Source organism: Passer domesticus, chromosome 15 (genome assembly GCF_036417665.1).
Source record: "Passer domesticus isolate bPasDom1 chromosome 15, bPasDom1.hap1, whole genome shotgun sequence".
Taxonomy (NCBI): domain Eukaryota; kingdom Metazoa; phylum Chordata; class Aves; order Passeriformes; family Passeridae; genus Passer; species Passer domesticus.
The window spans coordinates 12,789,860-12,816,448 of record NC_087488.1 but is presented as its reverse complement, the minus strand read 5'-3'; the positions used below and the strand labels follow the sequence as shown (position 1 = coordinate 12,816,448).

General features: G+C 41.8%; 1 protein-coding gene across 1 annotated transcript in view; it reads left to right on the top strand.

Annotated features, from left to right (window-relative positions):
• Positions 1-26,379, top strand: part of GNA12 (G protein subunit alpha 12) — a 40,699-nt gene extending 14,320 nt beyond the window's left edge. Inside the window, exons 3-4 of the mRNA XM_064390692.1 lie at positions 18,209-18,259; positions 19,246-26,379. Of these exons, the coding sequence (XP_064246762.1) occupies positions 18,209-18,259; positions 19,246-19,815 (621 nt within the window). The 3' untranslated portion in view covers positions 19,816-26,379. The remainder of the gene's footprint in view (positions 1-18,208; positions 18,260-19,245) is intronic.
• The last annotated feature ends 210 nt before the right edge of the window (positions 26,380-26,589 follow it).

Sequence of the window (26,589 nt, the reverse complement as noted above, 5' to 3'; positions counted from 1 at the left end):
CTGATTCCCTCAATATATGGGAATAAGCAACTGTACAATTCCTTTAAAAAAAATTTAAAACTACATAATGTTTTAAAGAAAGAGGTGGTTTAAGGAGATGCCTAATTTGTAATTGCATATGATATGTATAAACCCATACCTTCATTTAGTTTAAAGCCTTGCTGGATATAGACTTGTGTAAATAAATAGAAGCCAGATATAGTGGACTCTGAGAAAATAAATCTTTTCTGAGCTGATTTTAACTCAGGCTAAAGAAAACCCCTGCATCAGCACTCTCTTTCTTCCCTAATATAAGCGAGCTATTAAATGGAATATGCTTGGTTTAAACTGAATTTATTATCTTTAAAATAGTTCTTAAATCATCACCAAAATTTTGCAGCTTTACATTACTGTGATCTTTCTGAATGTGCCTTGACACTGTTTGAAAAAACAACCCCACTCAGCACTGGCATTTTCTTCACCCTCGTCCTGCAATCAACTGAACACCAGCTTTTTTTAAATCATTGTTGTTATTTTGGCTTCAGAGCTGTAGGATTTTTGCTCTGCTTGTGAACGCTCTGTTTCTCCAGGAAGCTGTGGGACTGTTAAAAGGTAAAACACAGTGGCTGGTTGACTAGAGCTGAAAATTGCAGTGTGCAGGTGCCTTCCTATGGCCTGCAATGCCCAGCTCAGTGACTGACTCAGCAGTACCAAACTTGTTGAAAGAAAACAGCTCTGACCATAACCCTGTGCAATCTAAAAGCTGCTGCTCTGGCACTGCAGAGGCAGCCTCTGGGCATTTGAGTGTTTTCTGCTTCATACTCAGTGCCTACAAGTGCTGGTTGTAAATCCCTGTCTGGGTCTTTGAGCGTTTCAGAAGTGAGTGGGTGGATTCTACAATAGCAGGCTGCTTTTCTTTTTTTTTTTTTTTCTTTTGTCTTCCCAGCCTTTCTTAAAGCAGACGAACCAATTTTGCTTTCTTTTTACAAACATCAGCCTCTCTCTCTTCCCCTACCCCAGCCAGTCCCCACCAACCCAAGTTCCTCTGTTCCTTGTATGGGAGCCAAGTAGTTTGGGGACAAAAGCTCCATTGTATGTTTGCTTCCATTGTCACGTCTGTCCTCGTTTTTTAACTACTGGAATAGGAATTCCTTTGTAATCAGAATGGGATTCTCCTCCCTTCTCCCTGCCCTCATTATCCCCCCACCCACTTTCTGTCTGTGTGTTAGACAGGAATACATTGGTCACCAGTCTCCAAATGTCCTGGGATGTTTGTTCCTTGGAGGGTGCCCGTGGTAGTTTGGGCAAGGGGCTGAGTACCAGCAGGAGGAGACAGATCCCGCTGGGAATGTTCCTGGAGAGCAGAGAGTGGGGTTTCCTGCAGGATTTAGCTGCAGGGCTGGGAGCTCCTGCAGTTGGAGCCTCATGGCAGCTCTTGGGTGTATTTGGGAGTTTGGGTGCGTGTATCTGCAGGCTCTTTTTCACCCAGTAGTGACATTTCCTTTTATGCTATAAACCACAGTGACCAAGGCCAAGATAGGAATTGCTTTGGTCATGTGGTTTCTGTTTTGTTTCGTGGTTTGGGGGTTTTTTGGTTTTTTCCATCCGCTCAGGTCTCTACTGTGAGAATGTGAGAAGCCATTCACTTCTCTTTAATGTGCCCAGAACAAAAAGTCTGACACAAGGTTAGATACTCTTTCGACTTCTTGCAGCTTGGCATGCTTGATGTCATTGTGGGTAAAGATGGAAAAAATAGGGGAAAAAAATTCTGTTTTTGTCACGGGCAGAACAGATGGATAGTGGTGAGCAGTTCTGCCAAGGCCATCATGTGGCTTTATCAGTTCTTAGAGCAAAATTGACATTGTTGTTATAGAAAATATGTTCATGATCCATCGCCAGAATATCAATTGAGATTGTTGTTATTAATGTATTATTATTGATGTTCCCTGCAGTGTTAAAAGACTTTCTGGTGTTTTAATACCTCTTTTTAAAAGAAAAAATAAATGTCAGCATTAATGGGAAGTTGTAGTTCCTGAGAGGGAAGTAAGGCTCTTGCAAATATAGACAAAAACCTTAGTACTGTGTCCATAGCTATTTTTAGCTGTGTGCACAGGGAATTGTATGGAACGCTTCCATTAATACTTCAAATACTGAGAGCCTCTGAAGCCTTGGTTGTGGGAAGACTCTGGAAAATGTTTTAAAGACCCTTTCTTTTAGACTCATTCACCATTCTCTGGGTGAGAGTGAGGTGGAATTGGGGGATATTTGCAACAGGACATGGGTCACCCCTCTGAGAATTAACTGTGGGGTTTGCTGCTTTTCTTTTAAGCAGCCCCTGGAATTGGTTAAATTCTGCCTGCCAGGACAGGCAGTGTGCTGGAACAGTGCAGAGGAGCAGCCTGCTCCTTGGGGTAGCAGAGCTTTGTTGCTGCATTCTCCCCAGGCAAGGAGCTGATGGCTTCAGAGCCTCACAGGCTGTCGGCTGTGTGCTCTGGCTGGTGTGCAGGGGAGGCACCAGTTATTCACACTAATTCTCAATTCAGAGTAGACAAACTGTGGCTTCAATGTCTTTATTTTTGTACAGAAATGCTCAGTACAGCTGTGATGTAATGAGGAGTTGGGCTGTACATGAGGCACTGAGAGATTTTGTGGCAGCATTTGGCTGAAGCCAAGTGAATTGAGAGATGGGGCAGCAGAAAACTGACTTAATGTGAGAAGTAGGTGATTTTGAAGTGACATATTCAATGAAATCTACAGCAATGGGCTGTATTTTATCAGATTTCTTCAGTGCACTTTAACAAAGATTTCCTGAATCCTGTAGCACAAAGTTTCCAACTGATTTCTGTTGAAAATGCAGTGGTAGAGGCAGCCCTAAAAGCATGTTTCTAGGCTGTTTGCTCTCTCAGCACATATGGCAGAGCCCTGAAATGCAGGGATACTTGTGCCTGGCATCGCTGTAAATCATTTTGCACTTGAGGAAACACCGAGTGTCACATCAAGCCCAGCTTATACAATTGGCTGTAACACAAAAATGAGCTCTTCTCTTTGCAAACTACTGTTTGAATATGAGCTTACACCAGAGACTCTGAATGTTGCCCATTCTGCAAAGATGATTTTTTTTTTTCTCAGAGCTGTGAAATTCTCATATTTCATCAGTGAAATCCATTGAGGCTTGACCAATGCTGGTGAGATATACAAAGGCAATAACCACACTGTTCAAAGTGCCAGCCTGGGAAATCTTGTTACAATTTTAATGCATGTAATTGGGACTAGGCAGCAACTCTGCCAAATTGCTTTTGAGCTCTGCATGGGTATTTCCTAGCTTGCAGAACTCCTGTGAAACTAAATTATTTCTGGGAAGTTACATGGTTTTTTGTTTTCTTTTCTAGATCTGGATGGGACATACCACTCTAACCCACAAAATGTTTTACAAAACAAGGGATTGACAGTAAAGCAACAAAGCAGAAACTAATGCTTGCTGTTGCTGAGCCTTAATTTTTTGTATTTGCACACTATTAGTGCTGAAAGTCAAGTGCATCTGTATCTAACAATATTATATTATTTCTTTCTTTTTGAAGCTAATTGTGAAGCTGTGGATGGTAAATTGGCTTGTCTGAATCATAGCTAGTACATGCAAGGAATGGTAATGCTGTAATTTGTATATAAAACACAATAATAGTCAATGATAATCTAGTTTTGTTATGTTAGAGTTCTGAAAGAGTGGCCTTACCTGACACAAGATGTCATATTAACCCAAAAGATCGCTGGCTTGCAGACTTTTCCAAAAGATCACTGGCTTGCTCTGGACTCATATGGAAGGGAGAGTTATGAAGATGTTTCTTAGTTAAATATCTGAGCACGGTTTTGGGCCAGTGTCACAGCAATTAAGTGCCAGAGATCCAGATTTAAGTTCTAGTTCTGTTTCCAATCCCAAGACCTCCAAAGTTTATGGTCAGGTTATGGAGTCTGACTCATCTTTGTGCAGCAGGGGAAGTTAATTGCTTGTTTAAGTGTAATACTGCAAAGCCTGGTGGCTGCTCTGCAGCAGGAAGGATTAGCAGCTGGAGTCCCTGGCTTCTAATCCTGTCTCTATGACCAAATAGGAAAATTTTTTTTCAGAGCAAGGTCTCAAGTAAGAACCCTCAAACAGAAGTGGTATTTTGTTAAAGGAGGTGGAAGTTAGTGAGCTATAGTTTAGATTTTATTAAGAATTGAGAGATAGCAAAGCAAAAGAGGCAGCTGGAAACCTTCATGCAAAATTCTGTAGGTGCTAGCTACTGTAGAGTTTGCCAATTTGCATCTGCAGTTCAATCCTCAGTCTTAAATTTGCAATATTCTAAAAATGAATGTTTAAATGAGATATGTTAACGGGCCTGCTGCCATCAGAGTGCTCCTGGAGCAGTGCAGGATTTGGCTGTGCCAGTTTGTCTTGACAGTCAGGGATTCAGCATGAGCAGGAGGCAGAGTTTGAGATGTTGGCTGTCACCCACAGCAAGGAATGCTCCACTTGGTACTCTCAGTTTTGCTTTAAGTGCCTTGAGCAAGAGGTGAGAAGAACTTGCATTTAAAGTAGACTGGATTCACAGCCATTTGGGGAATCACTGCAAATCATTTTCAATTCTAGCAAAATCTGCTCTTGCAAAATTTTTTCTTAGTGACAAGAGCTCTTCTCTGAGGCAGAACCAACCTAAGAAAGCTGTGATGGGTAAAATACTTATTAGCCATTGTTAAATACTTTCTGCTGTTGGAGAGAAATAAGAACCAGAAAGGTCATGAATTATGACTTTCTAAAAACAGTGCAAGTGGAAAAGTCTTGGAGAACAGCAATTTGTGACTGTGCCTACCTGAAACCTCAACCAAGCATTGAGTGCTAAATGCTGTGTGGGAAAATAGAAGGATTCTTGCCATGAATTTTTCCTGACCTTAGGTTATGACAAAGTGCAACAGCTGGGTGAAATGTGGCCTGCATGGAATTGGGAGGATAAGTTGGAAAGTAATGAGCAGATCATACATAATAAATAAGTGGATAACAAGAAATTGATATGCCTACCATATGGGAGCTGAGATGGATCTGAATGAAAAGAGCTGTGCTACTGGCTGTACTGCTATTCTGTGAATTCCCAGCACACAACAATTTTTTAATTTTTACATTATTTAAAGATCCAAAACTTTTGGCAAAATCACCTCCAAAGTCTGTAAGATGTGCAATTAATGCACTTCATTGATGCTCTGCTCTCTGTGGGTACCAAAAGGCTGAAATTCAGACCTAGTGTGGACCTTCCTTTAATTTACAGATTCTCGAAGGCAGATTAAAAAGTCTGGTACTATGTAAGGCTTCCTGTAGGAGCTTTTTGCTGCTGGCCCTTGGAAGCCAATACATACTGACTGTGTTTTTGGTGTGGTTGAGATAAATAAGAAAAACAACTTCATATTTACAGCCCCCATGGTGAAAATTCATTGCAAGCATTTGCCTCTTGCCTAATGACTGCCATTTTTCTGGTTGAAAGTTTTCTTTTTCCTTATGTGCATTTTACTAAGTACAGACATTTTTTTTGTCTGTACCTCTTAGTAATTGAGCCCCTTAGAGAACTGTCTGGGTGTCCCAAAAGGTTTTCTACTCATCCTTACCTCTCTGTGTTCATATGGAAGTGGCTGTTGTTTGCTGTCTTACCTTCAACAACAGCACTGAAACACTAAATCTGATGTTCTTAGGCTGGAAAAGTCCTTTTGGCTCCCAGCTCTGGAGAATAAATGCCACCTTGGTTCTGGAAAGAAGCTTTAATTTTATTGTGCATAAAATAATTAGAAAAAATACTCTGTACGTTTGTCTTTGCAGAATTGTTGTTCTAAGCCCTAATTAGTGCTACTCTAAATCTTGCAGGACTGTATTGAATATGAGGATTTGTTCAGAGCAAGTACAGCTGTAATTAATCTTTGCATTCCCATCAAGAAATGCTGGCACATGCTGTGAGAAACAAGGAAGGAAACTTTCAGTTCAGGCTGTCTGAGCCAGTACCCAACTACAGCTACAAACCACTGGAGTAATCTCTTTATCCCTTTCTAGTGTGCAGGAAAGGTCTGGGCAGAGACAAATGCAGCCCAGTGAGCAGCCTGTAGCTTTGATTATGCTGTTTAATTTCATACGCAGAAAGTTTCTAATGGATCTCAATCATTCAGGAGACTTTAAAATTGGCAGCTATTATCACCTTAGAGATTCCCAGTCATGAATATGTGTTCCAGAAATCTGAGAAGTTAAGCACATTTAAAGGTGCACCCTTTGGATGACAGAGGGAGTCTAATGAAGAGTTCCTTCTGAAATTTGGTGGAAGCAGGAGAGAACTCATATTCAGTAATGAGCATCTGCATAGGTTAAAGTCATGGTAGCACAAAGAAAACTTTTGTTTGAGTTGCTACAAAAATGCTTCATTATGCAGAGACATATATGTTAATGTTTATCTGCCTAAAAACATAGAATACTGTTTCTAGTGGAAGGGCTCCACTTGTTAGACTGGTCTTATCTATTCAGTCTCAAAGATATAATTGAAAAGGAGACATTTATATTTTTGTTCCCATGATATGGGAGTTCAAAGTTCTTGGTGTATGAAAGCTACATGCACTACTTGAAGATCAGCAAGGACTGGCTTAACTGTGTGAAGGAAAAGAGAGCTCCTGCTACTTGCTGTGTGCTGTACTAGCAGTTTTCTGACCCTGTGGTTGGTTTCAGGAAATTGGGGGGGAAAACAGGCACTGCCCAAGAAGAGGTGACTGGTTTTGTTAAGCCTGTCTCCCTGACATGGCTCTCTCTGCTCAGAGCAGCAGTGCTGACCGTGCACTTCAGAAAGTTCCAGTTTTACAAGTCAGCCTTTTGTGCCTCATTTATATGTTCTTTGTAGTGATTCAGCTTTCTTTTGGTACCCATTCAGCTTTTTATTGGTACCAAACCTTGCACTTTTCACCTAGAACTGGGACAGCGAGCAAGGGTGTTTTCAGTGCCTTTAAAAATGTTCTAAAAGGTTCCCTTGAGAAAAAACAGTAAGAGGTTAAGGCTTGGATTTTTCAAAGGGGCCACTGAATTTAATAGGATAATGGGTAATGAATGCTTTCAGGCTTTCCTGAATATCCTAGTTTATTGTAAGCTATGTAGGATCAAGAACAAGTAACATAACAGATGAACAAATAAGCAAATCGTTAAAAACTAGGTCTGTTTTTATGAGAAAGTCTTATTGGCATATCTTTTGTATTTTTATACTTAGCAGATATTTGAAGTTGTTCTTTACTTATCACAGTGAGAGAGAATTATGTTTAATGAGCCCGTGTTCTTGAAAAGATGGGACCTGGCAGAAAGCTGCAGAGGAAAATGCAGGTAGGATGGTTAGGCAGCAGTAAGCTGCTCAGGTGGTGATGTTGTACCCTTGGTACCTATCCAAATCCTGACCTTTTTGCAATGACTTCTCAAAAAGATTGTAATGTCTTTAGCCTAGTTTTCTTCTGTTTTTCCCCCTGCTCCTGCTGTCTCCCAGACAAGCCTGGTTTGCCTTAAAACACGGAGAATTTTACTGAGTGCAAACCACTCTTGGCTTCAGCTTCCCTTGGGCTGTAGCTCTGGACAGAGTAATGCAGTGAGCAATAGGAAATGGTGGTTTGGGGAGTTGTGCTTTGCTCTGAGCTCTTGGTTATGCTGGGTGGGTTTTTTGGAAGCTGCTCTTGGAGAAGGGGCAGATGCAGCCTGGGGATGCCTGAGCACAGCTGAGGGGGTGGCACACTGTGCTGCTGGGGAAGGAACAAGCCATGGGCGTCACAAGTGGGAATAAATTGCCTTAACCTGGTGCTTGCCAAGGAATGATGGCAGTGTCTTTTATCTCACTGATCCTTCTCCCAAGCAATGGTTCCTTTCCTGATGCCAAAATAAGATGCCTGTACATCAAAGAGTAGTTTTTTTTTCAGTGTTTGTGTTCTGAGTTACTGGAGTATCTGCAGTGTTCACAGACTGTTCAAATCCAGGCTCTGTTTCACAGGCATTGAGTGTGGAGGAGGAAGAGGAGGTGAGCAGAGGAAGGGAAGAAACAGTGTTTGACTCTTGACTTCTGGGTTTATGTGCAGTGGTAGCTGTGCAACAGGGGGGAGTTTCAGATGACTTAAGATGCATCTGAATGTGATGCTGTTCCAGGAAATATCTCAGTGCTCCAAAGTGCTACAAACCAAGCAGCTGATAAGCAAACACTGGTGGAGGGAGCAGAGCTGTTGAGTGCCCTTCCCAAAGGAGAAGGGTAAGGTTAGCTCAGTGTTTCACTTCTCCTTTCTCAGCTGCACTGCTGGAAAAGCTTCTGTCACAAAGGCAGAAGGCAGCGTGGTCCCCACCTTCTCTAGTCTGCAGCTACACCTAAAGCAGCTCTGAGGAGTAAACCTGTTTCTCTCTGTTATTGACTCAGGATTTGGGGGAGGGTGGGAAAACTTCTTGGAAACATCATGCAAGATTTTCTGTTTGAGAAAGTGGAAAACATGTTGCTCTGAGAAGTAATTTATTGACACCTTTCGAATGTCTCCTCTGTATACAACACAGATTCCTGCAGTCAGACTGAGGCAGACTTGTGCTTCACTTGGCTTTGCTCCTGAACAAACTGTTGCTGTTTGTCCTTAGAAGGTCTGCTCTCCACCCCACCCCCAAAGCTCTTAATTTGACTTGCTTTCCCTTCATTCTACTTTGGAAAACTCAGTAGAATCTCAAACTGAAAAAGCACTGGTTTACTGATGGAACTCTTTCCCCTTTAATTCCACCTCGGATTCAAGGCTTTGATCCATGTGGTTTCAGTCTGGTCAGAGTACAGTGAATCAGTAATGGTGTTAGATGTGGGCAGGAGACAAAAGAATACCTACTGTATTCTCTTTTTCTGTCCTTTCTTCCAGCCCAGCACATGCATTCCTGGTTGCAGGGAGTTCAGCTGGCCATCCACGTGGCTGGACTGCTGCCCTCTCTCCAGTTCAGTAGGATGTGACCGAGGCTTTAATTAGGATTTTTTTTAATAGGCTAGTCTGCTCAACAGCTTGGAAAAGTTTGTTAAACTCACTTCATTTTCCACTGTGGCTTGATTAATTTCTATGTGTAGCTGAGGCCTTAAGGATAGAAGCTGTCACCTATTTCTAATCACAGATTTTATCCTTAAATTTGTTTTCAGACCTGAAAGAGAACAAATCCTGAAGTTATGTTGAAAGTAGTCCAGGTTGCATGAAATCTTCATACTGAAGTATCAATAGAGTGAAGGTTTAAGTGCAGATTTGAAGAATTTCTCCTCCTCCTGCCAAAATAGACGTCACAAAGGGAGAGAATATTTAGAATAGCTGATGTGTTTTAATGTGAATAGATAAAAAACCTTGCAAAATAATGCAGGATGAGAATTACCACTGATTGGAAAGGCTCTGGGGAGGCAGGCAGGGTAACAACAGACAGAAACTGCACCTTAGGGCTGGTCAATTTTAAGTCTCTTAGAATTAACAAATACCAAACTTTTATTGAAAAAGGAGGTTTTTGTTTCTGGGGCAAATGATTTTTGAGAATCAGCTGTGAAGCTGCTTTGAGGAGTCCCTCAGACCTGCAAGCCTTGTGTTGTCTGTGGTTGAGCCTGCCAAGCACTGAGGTAATGGGCATGGGGCACAACTTCAGACTAATGTAAGCAAGGTGGAATTTAATTTCTTGCTGCACTCTATTCTCTACAGGCTTGATTTTATAGGAATCAAACTGTTAAATAGTACACCTGAGTGCAGCTAAGACTTAGGTTGCATTTTAGTTGAGTTTTACCTAAAACCTTACTTTCAGATTCTGAGCAGCTTTCTGAGTTTTGCAAGGCCATTATTTTATTCTGCCCATCTAAAAACATCTCAGTTGCATGCATACAGACAAAATGAGAAAATCTTATTTAGAACAAACTTTTAAAGAAATATGAGGGATGAATGGCACTTTGCAGTCCTTACAGTCACCATTTCACAGCAGACAAATTTCAGTATGACTTGTCTGAGCTGATATTCCCCAGAAAGTGGAGCATTAGGACACTGCAGCAAATCTTTGGTGTGTAAGTGGAGCAGGAAGCATCGTTCTGCAAGACACTCAAGGTTATGCCTCTTGAAAGTGCATCCAAGTTGCTGAGCTTTCCAGCTGGCCACCTGCCATGGAAAAGTCCAAGCTCAACATTCTCTCATGGCTGGTGTTAGCTGCTTTTTCAGCCCACAAGATCTAAGATATTTATTTCCCATCCCTTGATCTGATAAGATTTGAAAGGGAAACTCACTGGTAAACTTGTGATTTAGTCTTGATCAGATAGTCAGTACTGCTGACTGGATTAATTCAGGAGGTACTTTTTTTTTGTCACTGTCTGTTCTAGTTCTGCAGATGTCTCCTGTAAACAAAGCAAGTTTCAGGTTTGCATTCTGACCTGCTGGGAACAAAGCATGGGCCTAGGGGTCAGGGAATAACGGGACTGTGCATCATTCCAGGGGATGCAAAAACATCCAGTTGCTTCTAAATTCTGCCCTGTTGGTTGAAAATACCCATTTTTCCATGGCAGCTTCCCACTGAGGATAAATGTGATAATTTGCTGGTGATGGGCCAGAATCTTGGATCCATCCCTCCTTCTGCAGCTCAGGACTTTGTTGTAGCTGTGGCAGGGTGCTGGTTCAGTTGTTTCTGGGGTGTTGAGCTGGCTGTGCCTGGAAGGAGCAGCTGAGCCTGGCGTGCGCTCGCTCGGCTCCACCGAGAACCTCCGGAGTGGAGATGAAAGGGCTCTGGCAGCACTTGCAGACAATGAATTCCCTTGGACAGCTGGCAGGGAAACAGGAAGGAATCCTTCCATGGGATGCTTTGGAGTAGGTCTGGCAGCCACTCGTGCCAGGTCTGAGCCGGGCTCGCTGCTGATGTTGGATGCAGTAGTTGGACTATTTTAGTTGTTCAAACATAGCTGTGATTCCTCCACATGAATTTGGTCTATATCCCCTTGCATCCACTCCTCAGCTCTTGCTAGCTGCTGGTCAGTCAAGGGTAGGACATGCTGAATCCCTGGTGTGCAGGTCTGTCTGGTTAAGGATTTTTCTAGATTTATTTTTTTCAAAGCTAGCATTTAGCATGTTTGTGTTGCACTTTGTGTTTTGTTTGTGGCCAGTACTGTTTTCTCTGCTGTTTGCACCTGTTTTTCTTCCAGCCACTGCAAATCTATGAAGCAGAAACAGCAGTGATTAAGACAGTAAGTATGAGTAAAATCAAAATTACAGGGATTTTTTGTTAATGTTTCTTGAAGCTTTTAGTGTAGGATGGAGCCTATTAACAGAAAATTCCTTTCTTCCTGGAGGCACTGAGGCTGGTGTGCATATTTGAGACAAATGGACAGAATTGTTAACCTATTCCAAAAGTAATTTATCTCATCTACATCCTGTTGATGTAGAAATACCTAGAATTTCAGGCAAAAATGTAACTCTAGTTTTCCCTTGAAGCACTTGGGAGAAAGCTTTTTCCAGCAATCAAATACAGCAATTCTAAGACATGTTAAGAGTTGCCCTTCAGCACAGAACCCTGCTCCTGAGTGTTTCTTAGCTGCAAGGCTGGAATTTCAGTCACAGGATTCCACAAATCTTAGTACTGATGTGGAAGCTCAGATTAACCTAAGTTTTTCTGGAGAATTAAATAAATATTTATCACCTATTATTTTCCATATGCTGCAAAGGCCATGTGTCATGGAGGATGAGTTAATCTAAACCCACCCTGATGTGTACAAACAAATTTTTCCATTGCCTGTTTGGACTGAGCTGACAGATAATGAATTTTTTAAATATTTTCAGACCTTAACATCTGATACTTACAGAGTGTGAGCAGGTAAGAGAAAGGAGAGGTAATTTTTAGAAGTTTGGAACCATATGGTACTTTTTTTGTAGTTGGTATGTTTGTAGGGTCCAGATAGCAGCAACTTGGATAAGCACTGGAGTTGCTGGATGGGAGCCAGGAGCTCAGCCTGTTGTTAAGGAGGAAGTTAAATAACACTGGAGAGATTTGATAGCTGGAATTTTGTACAGCTTAAATAAGGAGAAGTGCTTGGTCTCTGCACTGGAGCTGGTGATTGAATGAAAAATTCATGTTTGTCTTGTATCAATAAATTTTGATGCCCAGACAGGATGTAGAATATATGTAGAACAGAATTGTAGTGTCCAGTGGGCATCAGCATTTCAGGGCAATTTAAGTTAGTTCAGCATCCTCTGGGGGAATTCTTAACAAGCACAGACTTGCTCACCTCCTTGGAAAATAATGCTGAACTGATCAGCTGTCAGAGAGGAGAGAACACATTTCTGGCTGCAGTAAATCCATGCCCTGTTAGTGGGGCTGAATGGAAGTGCAGATTTAGCAGTAATCTCTTGAAGGAGCCTCTGGGATTGGAGAGGGGGAGTTGTTTGTTTGTGGTTGTTCCTCAGGAGAGTTTCAGCCCTTGGGCAGAAGCAGAGCCCTTCGCTTCCAAAGGATTTGTGTTGTGGTGGCAGGGTGTCATCCTGCTGCTGTGTCCAGTACCTCTCACTGAGGAAAGCATTTTCTGTATCACCTTTTGATGGTGAGGGTTTTGGTCTATTTCAGTACCCAAAAACTGGGCTGATCTAACCCCTGAACATTTTCAAGCACTGGGCTCCTGGTTATTTTATAACTTTGCCTCTCCCTTGGGCCTCTTGCTTTTATAAAACATCTGAAGTGGTGACATTCAGTCAAGAGGTGATTGACATCCCAGGAAACCTGGAAAATGGGAGATCTCAGGGTTTGCAAACAGAGATTTTGCTTGCAAGTTTGCTTTGTGTCTATACAAATCTCAAGCAGCCCTCATGGAACAGTTCCTTAAATGCAGGCCAGCTTTGGATGAAACTGTGTCAATGCTTTCAGTCCATCCCATTTATATATCCAAAATCTCAGAGCTGGGAGATTCCCAAACATCTTCCTAGGGTCTCCTGGATTCTCTGTGTTTCTCAGCCCTGCTGCTGAATGTTTCCCAGCTGCTGAGCAGAGGGTGGGTGCCCAGCACTGGTGTTTGATCTGGATCAGTGATCTCTCACCTTGCAGACTCTGCTGCAGGTCCTGGCACTTATTTGCAGTATCTGTTTCTCTGCAGTGTGGGAATGCTGTTAGATCTGTATTTTGTGTTTCTGTTTGATCTGTGCTAGATGCTTCCTTCAAGTACAACAGTTCCTTCCTCCGTGGTTTAATCCATCATCTGAAACAAGCTAAGACTGACAGGTCTACCTTAAATTGTGCGCTCTAAATTTAGCAGCCAGAGACAGAATGATCAGGAAGGGCTAAATTAATATTATGTCAAAAAGACCTTGGGACAAGGAAAGGAAAAAAGCCAATTTGGAACAGAGGGTCCCCTTTCAAGTCTTCTAGTTCAGAGCAGAATTTAGAGGAACTGCTTTTCAGCAGGAAAAGTTTGAAATGAGCCAGTATTTTAGGGAGCTGGACAATGGGATGTGTCACTGTCCTTTATGATCTGACCAAGGCTCACTCTGAATAAGTGAGGTTTACAGTGACAGGTTGATAAATTCTGGTTTTCCAGAACATGTCTGCTATGTTTCTGGGGGTATTTTAAAGTAATCTGGGTATGATTGCTGTGCATTATTTTCATGCAGTAAATACTGCTTGGGAACTCTGCCCAAAATGAGGCTATCAATGGCAAAGGAAGTGATGCCAGATTAGTTATAATATTTCTGTGTGGAGATTTCCTATGTGCTCTGAACATAGCCTGAAGGGACAGGGATGTTGAGTTCAATCATTATTTTCATGGTGACTTATTTGGAGCTCATGTTAAGATGGCATTCACATTGCACAAAGTATGTAGATTAGAAATTTTTTTATTTCATGGCTTTTGCCCCTTGAGAATGCTGTGGTCAAAATAATCTAGCATATAAAAAAAGTTTTAGAGGACTATTTCAGGAAGCAGGAGTATATGTTTACATTTCAACTTTCCTCCCTTTCTCTTTCCACCAGTCACTTTTTAAACAAATTGCACTATTTTCTCTGGCTTCACCAAACTTTATACTGCAGATAGGCCAGTCTAAAAGAATAACAATTTTTTTTTTAAAATAATCCAATAGCGATACTGCATTGTGGGCTCATTTGGGGCCTTCTGTTTGTGTTTCTTGATTCCCCCAGTTCCCAGATGTGCAGTGACTCATCCTCCTGAACAATGGGAACAGCATCTCAAGCTCCTTCTCTCGGTCCCAGTCACAGAACTGTTACTCAGAGGGTCTGGACTGCAGAGGGAGGGCAGCTCAGCAGTGACAGAATGAGTCACCCCAGCTCTGTGGTCACTCTTGTGTGGGGAGCAAGGAGTGGAACACCAATGGTCACTGCTGTGCTCTGGGACACTAAAAAGGGATCATCTGAGCTGCATAAAATTCATAACTCGGAGGTCACTGTTCCCTCCCCCACAGCTGTCCCGTAAAACACGGGGTGTGGGTGCAGGAGACACCACTGAAACATCTTGATTTATTAGCAAGGAGGATGAAAATCCATAAAAATAGCGAATTGGTTTGTAACTTTGCGATGTGAAATGTGCTAATCAAGCACTAGTTCAAAATAAAATAAGAAATGTCAGTGCATAAATGCTCCACTGACAGACTCTGCTGGGACTGTGACAGAACAGGGCTTCCAATCTCAGTATTGTGCTGGTTGAAATTAAAGTCTTTCATATCTTGAGAGCATTACTTATTAATATTGTTAGAATATTTTTAAAGGAAATTTTGTACTATTAGGATAATGCAAGACATGAGCCTTTAAATCTGAAAGGCAGAAGCTCAACAACCTTCTATGAACACCATTGATCTGAGGAAGTTTCTGGAGCTGCCACAGTTTTTCTTGCAATATCAGCCTGTAAAAGATCTGATCTGGATCTTTTTTGTTTATTTTCTAAATGAACACACCACGATGTGATTATATTTAGGTAGTTACATGTAGTATAAATACACATAGAGAGTATAAATATACATATATTATAAATAACTTCAGCTTTCATTTCTACTTTGCAAGCATAGCTTGAAATAGATTGTGATGTTAAAATAAGCTTTTTTCCCCCAACAGAACCATTAAAATACTGAAATTGAAGTCATCAACCTGCATAAAGATATTTTTAGTATCTGATGAATCAATTGCAAATATTTGCTGACACTTTTATAGGAAGTCATGGTCATGGACCTGAAATAACTGGCTGAGATCTGGAGGAGGAGAGCACTTGAACTGCTAAGCCTGCTTTGAATGGAGCTGAATGGCCAGATGAATACTGGAGAAACTTTAAATATTTGCACTGAAAAAGCCAAACCAGCTTCTTTATTGCCTGTGTCATGAAGAGAAAAAAATAATTCAACACAAAAGGGGGGCAGCTGATATTTGTTTTGATAATTACTTGCTTTGAATGGAAAATCTACTTTGATTTAGAAACTGTGTGTGTATTTTTATATACATACATTTATATACATAAGGATTTGTTTGTATGAGTGTATAATACCCAAAGCATGAGACAGCTTTGCATAAATAATAATTCATTAGTGGAATTCAAAAATCCATTGAAGTGCAGCTTGATATAAAACTCCATGAATTTGACTTCAAGATATAATTAATATTGCCATCTGAATGACTGGGAAAAATGAATATAGAAAGGAATGTTCAGTCAGCATAATTGTTCTAATTAAAAACACTAATAGCAAACAGTTGTGAAACCTGGAGTTTCCATATTTTCCTCGTTTAATACGTTATGTGTTACTCATCAAGTCAGTTAATGCCCAGTGTATGTGTGTGCTGCTGCCTGGAGGAACTGAATGTGCTTCCCAGAACATCCCAGTTTGCTGTAAATCTGACTAAGATGCAGAACAAGGTTATTCCAGAAGCCTTTGGAGCAGGAACTGAGTTCACATTTCCCTAGGACTTAATGAAGAATCATTAATCGGGGAATCATTAAAGCAGGAGGTTTTGAGTGTGTGCACTGGGTTTTGGAATATTACTCTGGCACGTTTTTGGTGGGTGTTTTTCCTCCCTTCATGTTTGTGTGCTTTAATGTTTTGAGGGTTTTTAAACTTCAAACCCTCTGGAGCTTGTTGAGGATTTGTTGTTTTGGCTGGAAACAGATATTTTGACTTAAGTGCTGGATGCCTTTGCATTCTGTGCTAGAAGAGAATATTCAGATTCATGGATCTGTCAGACCATGCATATGGTGCTCACACCTGTGCCAGCCACCTGACTTGGTTACCCAGCTCTCCCAGTGCTTTGCCACTGCTGATTAAAATTTCCCTGAGCAAATTACGTGGCTTAATTGCAACGTTAATAAGAGCTGGGTAAGAATCTAGAGAAGTCTGTTTTCCTTAAATCACTGCAGAAATGAACGTGGGGTTTTTTTCCATTATCAATTGATTTTCTTACCTCCCTATCAATGTGCAGAATGTCAGAGTGATGGATGTGTGGGGTGGGAATTGGGGGATGCAGAAGCTGTAAATCAGGTGATCCTGCCTGTGTGTCCCTGCATTTCACAGGCACATGGCTGTTCCCTGCTCCAGCCAGGGAGGGGAACAGACAGACAGGGACTCTTGAAGCAGCTGGGTAGAAAATTGGAAGAATCTCCATCAGAAGTGGCCCCTTTGCAGTATTTTTGCACCTCTGAAGGAGCTGTGTGGGATGGAGCACAACAGATAGAGAAGGGGTTTTTTGTAGCTTCAGTGATCTTTTCTTTCTGGGCTCTCCCATCTCCTGAATATGACTAATGTTGTACAGGAAGCCCTTTTCTCTTATTCATGCAGTCTGTGATATCTCTTCTGATCCACAGAGTGCCAAAAAATACAGGAAATTACTTTCACCTTATGAAAATTCATGATTGTAAGGAAGCTCTTAGAGCAATTGTTCTTTGGAAACTTCCCCTCTCCCCCACCCCACCCCCAAAAAAAAGAAGCGGTTTTTTTCTGCCAGCAATCCATTGTAAATCTTTCATTGATACATGGTAGTCTTTTGCAAATCCCTGTGTTCTCTCTCCTTCATGAAAATACACTTCCAGTTTTAAATGTTAGGAAATAATAAGCTCCAGGTCCTTTTGTGTGTGCTTTATGCTGGGAGTCTGTACTTGTCCAGCACTGAATCCTCTGACCTCCAGTCTGATTCCTCACAATGAACTGTTGTGTTCATCTGTTTAGAGTTGAACTGGGGGCAGAATTCTGTTCTGCTGTCTCAGGCCTATGCTGTAGAGGAGGATGTGTGGTTTAAGAGTTTATATTGCAGCTGGAGTCCTTGGAGGAAGTTCCATTCTGAATTAGTGACTTGGTGAGGGCACCTACTGTCATGACTGACAGCCCTGCTCTGTGATAAGGAATGGGTTTTCTTGCCTAAAATCACTAAAAGGCAGCAGGATTTTCCATTTTATTGTTCTCGTGACATGGCTACAACTCCAAGAAACATCCTGAACAATAAAGAAACACATACTTAGAAGAATTAATTCTTCATGAAGGGAAGCTTTTGCTGGAGAGTTTCACTCCAGAGTAATCTGTATCTGTATGGAAACAATATTGTTAATTCTTTAAAATCTGTGCAGGGCTTCTTGTCCCCACTTAAAGCAGAGGGGGCCTTGATTTGGGTGGGACACACAGGCAAGCTTGTTTGATAAAAGACCAAATCCTCTTACACAAGAGTAAAAATTCCTATTTTCTTCTCGATATAATTGCTAAAGGACTTTTAAAAGATGAGCAAATCTGTTATTAAAAGTCTTGAGCCCAGAAGGGGAGCTGTCTGTAAAAGAGCAAGTCCTTGAAAATGCTCTTTTTCCTTTGTTTGTGACAGCAAGTCTAGCTTAAATCATCATAAATTGTGGGGGACTTAAATCTTCCACTTTTCTAGGATATGCTTTTGTTCACTGTTATGAATTTTTTTTAAAAATACACTGGTTTCTTATAAATGTGTTTCATTTTTTACTCCCACTCAGTGTCAGTTAACTGCACTTATCTTACAAGGGGAAAAAAGCCAAATTCTTTAAGTCAAAGAACTGACTTTAATGACACTACTCTTTTATTGTAGAGATTTCCTGGGTAGATCTGAGCATTTGTGGAAATCTCTTCACAGCTTTGATTTTTCCAGACCTGGTGATATTGCTCTGTTAGACCTCAGTGCACGTTGGGAAGAAGGCCTTGGTTCTGTTGGATTTGCTGTCCTAGAAACAAGCTCAGTTCCCATGTCTTTCCTTTTCCACAGGGTGAATCAGTGAAATACTTCCTGGATAACCTGGATCGGATCGGGCAGCTGGTAAGAAACCTTCTCCTTCTGAACCACAGAGCTCCAGGAGACAAGGACAGCCTGAGTGTGCTGTGATTCATGGGGTTTGCATGGGGTTTTTGGTTTGTTTATGAAATAATAACGCATTAAATTCAGTGTTCTTTCTGTAGAAACAGTAAACTCCAGCTTTCTGAAACCAAAGCTTAGCATTTGTTTAATCTTTTTTGACATACAACAAATGGAAGTTTTATTTGTGCTCATATTTTATCAGCCCTTCTGTGCAGTCTCTGGATCACTTTTCCTGATGTTCTCATGGCTGCTGCTACTTAAGGTAGCAGAATGAAACCTTAGCAAAACAAAAACCATTCCTAGCACTTGTAGGATTCAAAATCTGTCATGAAAACATCTGTCAGGACACTTGGAGGGAAAGAAGGGAGATGATTTCCTAAACAGTAACAATGATAAGGTTCTGAAGGACAAGTTTCTCTACAGCAGTAGATTGGGCCACAGCCTGTGGTAGAATCTGCTGCTGTACTTGCTGGTCATAGAGTGTGAACCTGGAAGAAGAGTTTCCACTAAAGCTTTCAAGATGGTCCTTGTAAGAGTAATGAATTGTGGAAAAGCTAGATTTTTTTTAAAAAGCACCTTTTAGTGGTGATTTGACCTGCTTTTTTGAATGCTACCTAAGTAGCAGTAACACTGTAGCTAAGAATTTCATGATGAAAAAATACACTTCAGCCTTAAATGAAGAAGTCTGATGGATGAAAGTGTGAAGAAGTGAATTATTAGTCCTTTATTTTTGTTCTCATATGTCTCAGGATCTTCTGTAGCTGTTTACCAAAGTGTTGAGCTAAATGGTCAACAGGCCAGTGTTTTAAAGTTGAGTATTCATTCTTCTTCTGATAATTTTTAAATTTAAAAGCAGCTCTTGGTGATTTTACCCATTCCTTCAGTATTCAGGCAGTAGCCAGAATTTTTGAAGGACTTTTTTGACACTTCTCTCCTTTCTTTTGCAGAACTATTTCCCCAGCAAACAAGATATTTTGCTGGCCAGAAAAGCCACGAAGGGGATAGTAGAGCATGATTTCATCATTAAAAAAATTCCTTTCAAGATGGTGGATGTAGGGGGACAGAGATCTCAGCGTCAAAAATGGTTCCAGTGCTTTGATGGAATAACTTCAATTTTGTTCATGGTCTCCTCCAGTGAATACGACCAGGTCCTCATGGAAGACAGGCGCACAAACAGACTCGTGGAGTCCATGAATATCTTTGAGACAATAGTCAATAACAAGCTTTTCTTTAACGTTTCCATTATCCTATTCCTCAACAAGATGGACCTTCTGGTGGAGAAGGTCAAGACTGTCAGCATTAAGAAGTATTTCTCGGACTTCAAGGGCGACCCTCACCGTCTGGAGGACGTGCAGCGTTACCTGGTGCAGTGCTTCGACAGGAAGAGGCGGAACCGCAGCAAGCCCCTCTTCCACCACTTCACCACGGCCATCGACACGGAGAACATCCGCTTCGTGTTCCACGCCGTCAAGGACACCATCCTGCAGGAGAACCTCAAGGACATCATGCTGCAGTGAAGGAGAGCAGCCCCTGCTCCGCTGAAGTTCCGCTGGAGGGTTCCATCGGCGTTTTTATCCTTTCTTTGTGGCCCTTGCATGCGGCGTGGGACCCGCGCGAATTCCTTGGCTCAGGAATGCTGTACACTAGCCAGTCCAAACAGAGGAGCTCTAGGCCGGAGGAGTCGTGTTGATGTTAGCTACTGAATCATTTGGACTAAAACACTACTGAAACCTGGCCATGGTAGGTTCTGTACCGAGTTTGGAACGCTGAATGACACAACCACCGTCTGCCTTCTTCAGAACAGAGATCTCTGACAAACCATGGATGGAAGACACGTTTCAAATGAGCGCGCTCATTTTTCAGAGACACTAATTGTACAAACTGCCTTTTTTTTTTGTAGTTTGGAGGTGCTGAATCGATCAAACTAATCTGAACATGATGAGATTGGCAGCTGTATTGGAGAATGTTAATGGAAGTTCCGTTCTTAACCCTTAGGAGTGTAACCAGGTCTTGTGTGTGTGTTCAGCTTTGCCAGGGGTCTAGAATCCACCTCCCGAGGTGGACGCACAGCTCTTGTCTGAAGGTTTTGCATGAGTCTCCTGAGGGAGAAGCCTAAAACTGTAAGGAAACTCATGTTGGAGTAAATGGGATGGGGACTTGAGGCCTCGCTGATTCGGAGAAGGGTTTATTTTGCACTATGCTTGGAGGGTGTTACATCATGGGAAAAGTGATTTCCTTGGTGCAGCAGCCTGTGCTGGAGCACCCAGCCATGTATCTGCACAGTGGTTGCTCAAGGGAGATGTGCTCCATGGCCAGCTAGCACTGTCCTCACACCCACAGTGGGCAGCATTTGTCAAGGTTCAGTATCTCACGTGACAGGGCTTCATCTGAACTCTAAAGTTTGGAAGCTGATTAAACTCTTTAAGCAAAGGTTTTGGTAGCACAGCAGCTGCTTGATTAGTTCCCAACAGCTGACCTTGTAGGAAGACTGAACACCCTGGAGATCCCAGCTTTCCAGCTGCACTGATGGATTTGGACAGCAAGACCTTGCTGTAAAATTAGCCTTTAATCTGTGTCTTAATGGGATCTCCAGCCTATAGTGATGCACATGGAACTCAGAGCACAGCTGGGTTTGGATTTGCTCCTTTTGGGTGTAAAATGGCAAGAGGCTGTGAATAATTGGGGTGTGAACTCCAAATTTCCTTGTGCTCTCAATCTCTGCCAGGTGCCTTTTCTGTGTACAGACATTGAATCTTTTCTACTGCAGTGGGGTACATGGCCAAACCGAAGATATTTTAGTGCTGTCCTTTAGGTAACTCAACCATAGTTTACTGTGCAATTTTTGTCATAGTTTTTATCCAAGGATAAAACCTGAAGGGCTGTTTGTACCCATAAAAAGTCAGCAAATTCCCTGGAGTTCTTATCCCCTTTGAGCCTGTAATGGCATGTCAAAACAAGCAAAGTTTTACTTCAGCTGGTAATCCCATGGGAAATGTGGTCAAAGAAAAGTCCTGTTCCGTTGTCCTTTCATGTTAATTTGGATAAAATCTGGAATCTTTTCTTCCCCTCTGAAGCTTGCAGATGTTCATATCAGTATTTTTGTGCAGTTTCCTGATGTAGCAGCCTTGTGCAGGCTCCAGAGTGGAAAAGCTGTGGCTGTTTCAGGCACAGAATCGACGTAAGAAGCAACTGAGAAGTTGCAGATGGGAAAACCTAACTTAAATTTCAGCAAACTTAAACAGGAATTAGCTTCCTTGTAACAAGTCTTATTTTGCCAGGACCAACTCTGTCTTTTAAATATTTATTAATTTTTAGCCTTGAAGGAGAAGAATGTTACGTGACTAATATTCAGATGGGGGAAAAATCTTCAGATTATTACATTTGAAAAGGAAAATGTTTTACCACGGCGTGATGCAAACAAGTTTATTCATCACATAAGGTTGGTTTCTCTGAGCCCATTTGTTGGCTGAAGACTAAGGCTGCTTTCAAAGCTTTCAGTTGTTTTCTGAGTTCTTGGTAGTGGTTTTCACTTCACACAAGACACTGGGAAAGAGGAGGCAGTTGTGGGCTCCCCTGACTTCTAGGTTGATTTGACTTTAGTTCTTAGTTTGCTGTGAGCTTTATTCTTTCACTGAATTTTCCAGATGAGTTAATATCATGCTTGTTTTCTCAAATTAGTTAAACATTCCCTTTCAACTGTAATTTTTTCTCAAGAATTACCTCAGTTTGGTGTCTGAATCTACTGTAGTTTTACCTGGGAGGCATAGCATGGAATTTCTGTTCTCTTTTTCTCTTGGCACTCATCCATGGCTTTGTATCTGTAGTCACCTTATGGATTTACCCTCAACAGAGCTAATGATGCAACTTTTATTTTTAAGTAACTTAAAATCTGCACCTGGAGAAGAAACAGCATAAGGGATCTCACACTGAGCTCTCAAGCTGCTTTTTTTTTTGTATGATATGGCAGTTTTGCACACTAAGTCAGTTTTAGGGAACCAGTTTGCCCACCTTGGGCCCATTTTGGCCTTTCTTGTTTTAACTGATGAAATGGGCCTGAGTGTGGGGCTGCAGCTGCAGGTGAAAATCCACATTTTGGCTCTGTGGGCTCAGAGTTCTGTCAGGTTGGGATAGTGATGGATCACACCAGGAACCCCTGTCAGGAAACTCTCCTTGCAAAAGTCAAGCACTTCCCAGGTTTGCAGAGGAGCTGGCCTGTGAGTAAAAAGGACATGGGGGTCTTTTTTAATTGTCAGCTTTCTCTGCAAAATACTTGCTTTGCCACAGCTGAGGGGGCTTGGGGTTTTTTTCAAGGAAAGTTGTAGTATAGTAAAGCCAGAAAATCATGTTGTGGTAAATCAGTGAATTACTAAAGCAGAGCTTAGGTAAATGAGGTTGTTCAGACTTCTAGGGACAGACCTGGTCGGTTGCTTGGTCCTTTCACCAGAAACAAATAGAAAACTTTATTTTAAGTGACATCCTGGAGAACTTTGCAGGTAAACACAGCTGGAGAGAACATCTTTTTTTGTTAGTTTTATAGGCTTATTGTTCATTTGCCTGGTCAGGAAATGGGTCACAGGCAGGATGATGATCAGATGGAGACCTTGAACAAGTACTTTTTTTTTTAAAGAAAAAAGCAGCTTTTTGCTGTCCCTCCTCTGACACCCGGGGTCAGTGACAGAATGTTGCAGGGGGATTGTCTCTCCTGAGGACAAAGAGAGGAAACTCTTGCAGCCTGTGCTTGGGGCAGAGACTTGCGTAAATCTGGAGTTTTAAGTAGAAAAACTAAATGGGAGTCATTTTTCCAACACTATTTTGTGTTTGTTGTCCTCAAAACAAGTGTTAAGCTAATAGTGTGTGTCAGTAGCACTCCTGCAGATTGCAGTGCTGGCAGGCCCTGAGCAGCCCTTGGATGCATTGCAAGGTGACTTGGTGGAGTTAAAAAGGATGAGTGGCTTTCTGCAAGTGACATATTCAATAGGCACTTGTCACTTTGAAGGAATGAAATAGTTCTTAAGGTTGAAAAATAACTAATGGTGGTTATGGAATTGAAATTACTGGCCACTCAGTTTTACAGCTCAAAGATGCTTTCAGTTTCATGCAGAGAATGGATCTTATTTAATATGGCAGCCTAGATTATTTGACTTATTAACTTGATAATATATTTAATTTTTTTTAATTGCTGCTGTGTAAAATGTAGAACTAGGCATGTTACAATAATGAAGCTCCTGAAGGTGACCATTCCCAGGCATTCTGAGGCAGGTAAAGCTGAGCTGCAGCCAAGCAGGCAGAGTAGAGAAAATACTGGCAAATAAACCGTAAGGAAATGGAGTAGGAAGAGCTCATTTGTACATGGCACTGGAGACAAAAATATAATTCCCCTAGAACAGCTGAAGTGGCATTTGGTGTGAAAAGTGGTGCATTTGGAGTGTGTCCCCCATCCTGTCCATGTGTTGCCCCCCATCCCCATGGCCTCCTTCCCTCTGGGAATTCACCCATCCTGGTTACTGTGATCTGTAGAGAAATGTAGAAGTAAAGCAGTTAAAAGAACAGATGTGGTACCACTGAGGAAACCAGCAGCTTGCTTTAGTGACAGACAGCTGCCTTCCACAGAACAGCATTTTAGAAAACAGGTCCTCTGCTGCCTTTAGATGGCTGTCTTTGTATTAACTATGTTTTAACTTATATTAACTTATGTTTTGGAGTCTTTTCTATGTGTGTACTTCTTTATTTCTAGGGGGAAAAATCCTTTTGTGCATGGACCATGGGGATTTCTCTGAAAGGCCCCTCTGATTTTCAGGCAGTGAGTTTTGACACCTGTCTTAGTTTGGCTTCTGTCATCAAATTTTCAGGAGTACCTGCTGCATTGATGGATGATTTGATGTGTGCCAGCTTGAGAGACAAACACAATGTGCAACAACACCTCCACACAGTGCAGTTTGTCCTGTAAACCCAGCCCTGAGCTCATGATGAGAACTGTAAGTTTAGCAGTACCCTCTTTTCTGTGTTCTCTTTCTAGTATAAAATCACGTGGTGTAGTCAGGGGTTTAATACAGCACTGCCAACTCTTTACCTCATACTCTGTAATTCTGTAACACAAAGTGGTGGGTGGGGTGTTTCAGTAGCAACTATAAAACATCTGTGCCTACTTTTGTAAATGAGCTTTTAGCAGTTTTTTAGGGAGCATCCATTATGGATCAGGAAGACTGGCGTGGTCTGGGCCAGCCTTGGCCTGAGTTAGTGCTGACTCCACACAGTTCTAGCTGAGGACTGTCTAGCCTAGTGAGGAATAATTGGTGATGCAAGACCTAGTGCTTTTTAATAATACCTGTTTTGTAATTAGCTGGGGTGATCTCTGCTTTGTGCTGTGACGTGAGCACTTCTTTGTTTTAACACTAATCTTTTTTTGCATAGATGGAAATGAGTAAAGCCAGGAGATCTGGAGCTGAAACTGCCTCTCTGCTCACCAGGTGATGCTGCCTCTTTGCTCATCTTGGTGGTTGGGCAGTTCAGCTCCATCCTTGACATTTTTATCTTGACAATGGCATTTGGAAAGCGGTGTTCAAGTTTGTCTGTGTGTTGATATGCTTGTGTTCTTACTGGGTGGGGAGTGTGGAGGTTCTAGATTGTCAGTGCTGGTGGTTCTGTGCCTGGCTTGAGGAGCTGTCCCAGCCCAGCTCGTAGCCTGTGACTGAAGGTCAGATATTCTGTCTGGTGTGAAAAGAGTCAGAGGGGGAAAAAGAGCAGCACTAACTTCCAGGGTGGGCATTCTGGTAAAAAAAAAGCCAAAGTATGTTGGAGGGGAGCAGGAGAGGGGAGCTAGTGTCTAAACAGATGCCAAAAGCTGATGGTGCTTGAAGGCTGTATTGAAGTGAAACGCCATCTGCAGTGACCCAAAAGCTTTGAGTGACCCCAGAGAGCCATTGGCTGTGAATTAAGAGCAGCAGGCCACCAAGGCTGGCCCTGCCATTGTAAATCTCTCTCTTCATCTGTTCATCACTGGGTGCTAAAACTCAATTTTGATAAAATACAGTATGCAGACCTCTGGCCAGACAGTGCATCTCACTCCTTCCTGACAGCTGCTTAAACTTTCTTCAAGATACCAGAGCACGAGAAGGTAAGAGGCTGTTTCCATTCTTTGCATAACAACTACAACTGATGGAGAGCAACATTTTTTTAATAAGTAGGACCTGAGAGAGCATCTTTTGAGGGAAGTGGCAGGTTTTGAGTAGCACAATTTCTCTGCTGTCACTTGCCACCGATCTCTTGTGCAGGTGGTTGGGCACAGAGGCTGAGAGGAGGTGGCAGGGAGCAGGGGCTGTGGGGGAGAAAGGATCTGCTGGGAGCTCACGAGACTTGGGAAGGTGTTGGTGGACTTATGTTGGTCGAGATATGTTCAGAGTGCTGTTTGCACTGGAGCCATTAACCCTCTGTAGGATAGGGAGAGTTCCTCCAGTTGTGTGGTCTGGAATGTGGAATGGGCTTGAATTGATGATACAGATTGAAAGGTGTTTCTGGAGACTCCACTGAACAACAGTGCTGGTGTTTCTCGCTCTAGTGAGGAGTTGTCTTGTTTGTGGAATCAAAATGTACAAAACAAACTGACAGAACACCAGGTTATCTGTGGCACAACCACGTAGCTTAGGAAGCCAAGTGATGTTATCTTTTATTCTGCAATGTACTTGCTCTCTGGTGCCTATGCATTAACACACATACTATGCAATATCAGTTTTTTTTAAACCAGTTCACTACATTGGGCAAGAAAGGCCTGAGTTTAGCCTTAATTTTCTTAACAATTCACAGGAAAGTACTTTAAAAACAGTGACAAACTAAAAGAAGGTGGAAAATGCATAAAATAAAAGCACAGTCCCAGACTGCTCACATAAGTGTCTTTCTAGCACCAAAACAGCATCCGTGATAGAAGCAGCTACTTGCTGTAATAGTTTCAACTTATGAAAACTGTGTACTAGATAAAATTATATTGTGATGTGTAAAAAGTGTATTTTATAGCTTTGGTGACTTAGTTTACTGTTTTGTATATATGAATTTTATAAATCTATTAAAACTTGACTTGTTATACTGTTCTTTATGGGTTTTCTCTTTCAACAGAGTTTGAAGTGACTTTTTTATTTATTACATTTTTTTTCTATGAGTTGCCTTTTGAACAAACAGCAGCATGGACTGGATGGAAGTACAGCTGTCATGCCATGAAATCTCAGTCTGGTATCACCTTTAGGTATCTCCAGGTATCTCCCATTACTCCAGTCCTGGTTGGAATCATTGCTCCTGAGTGT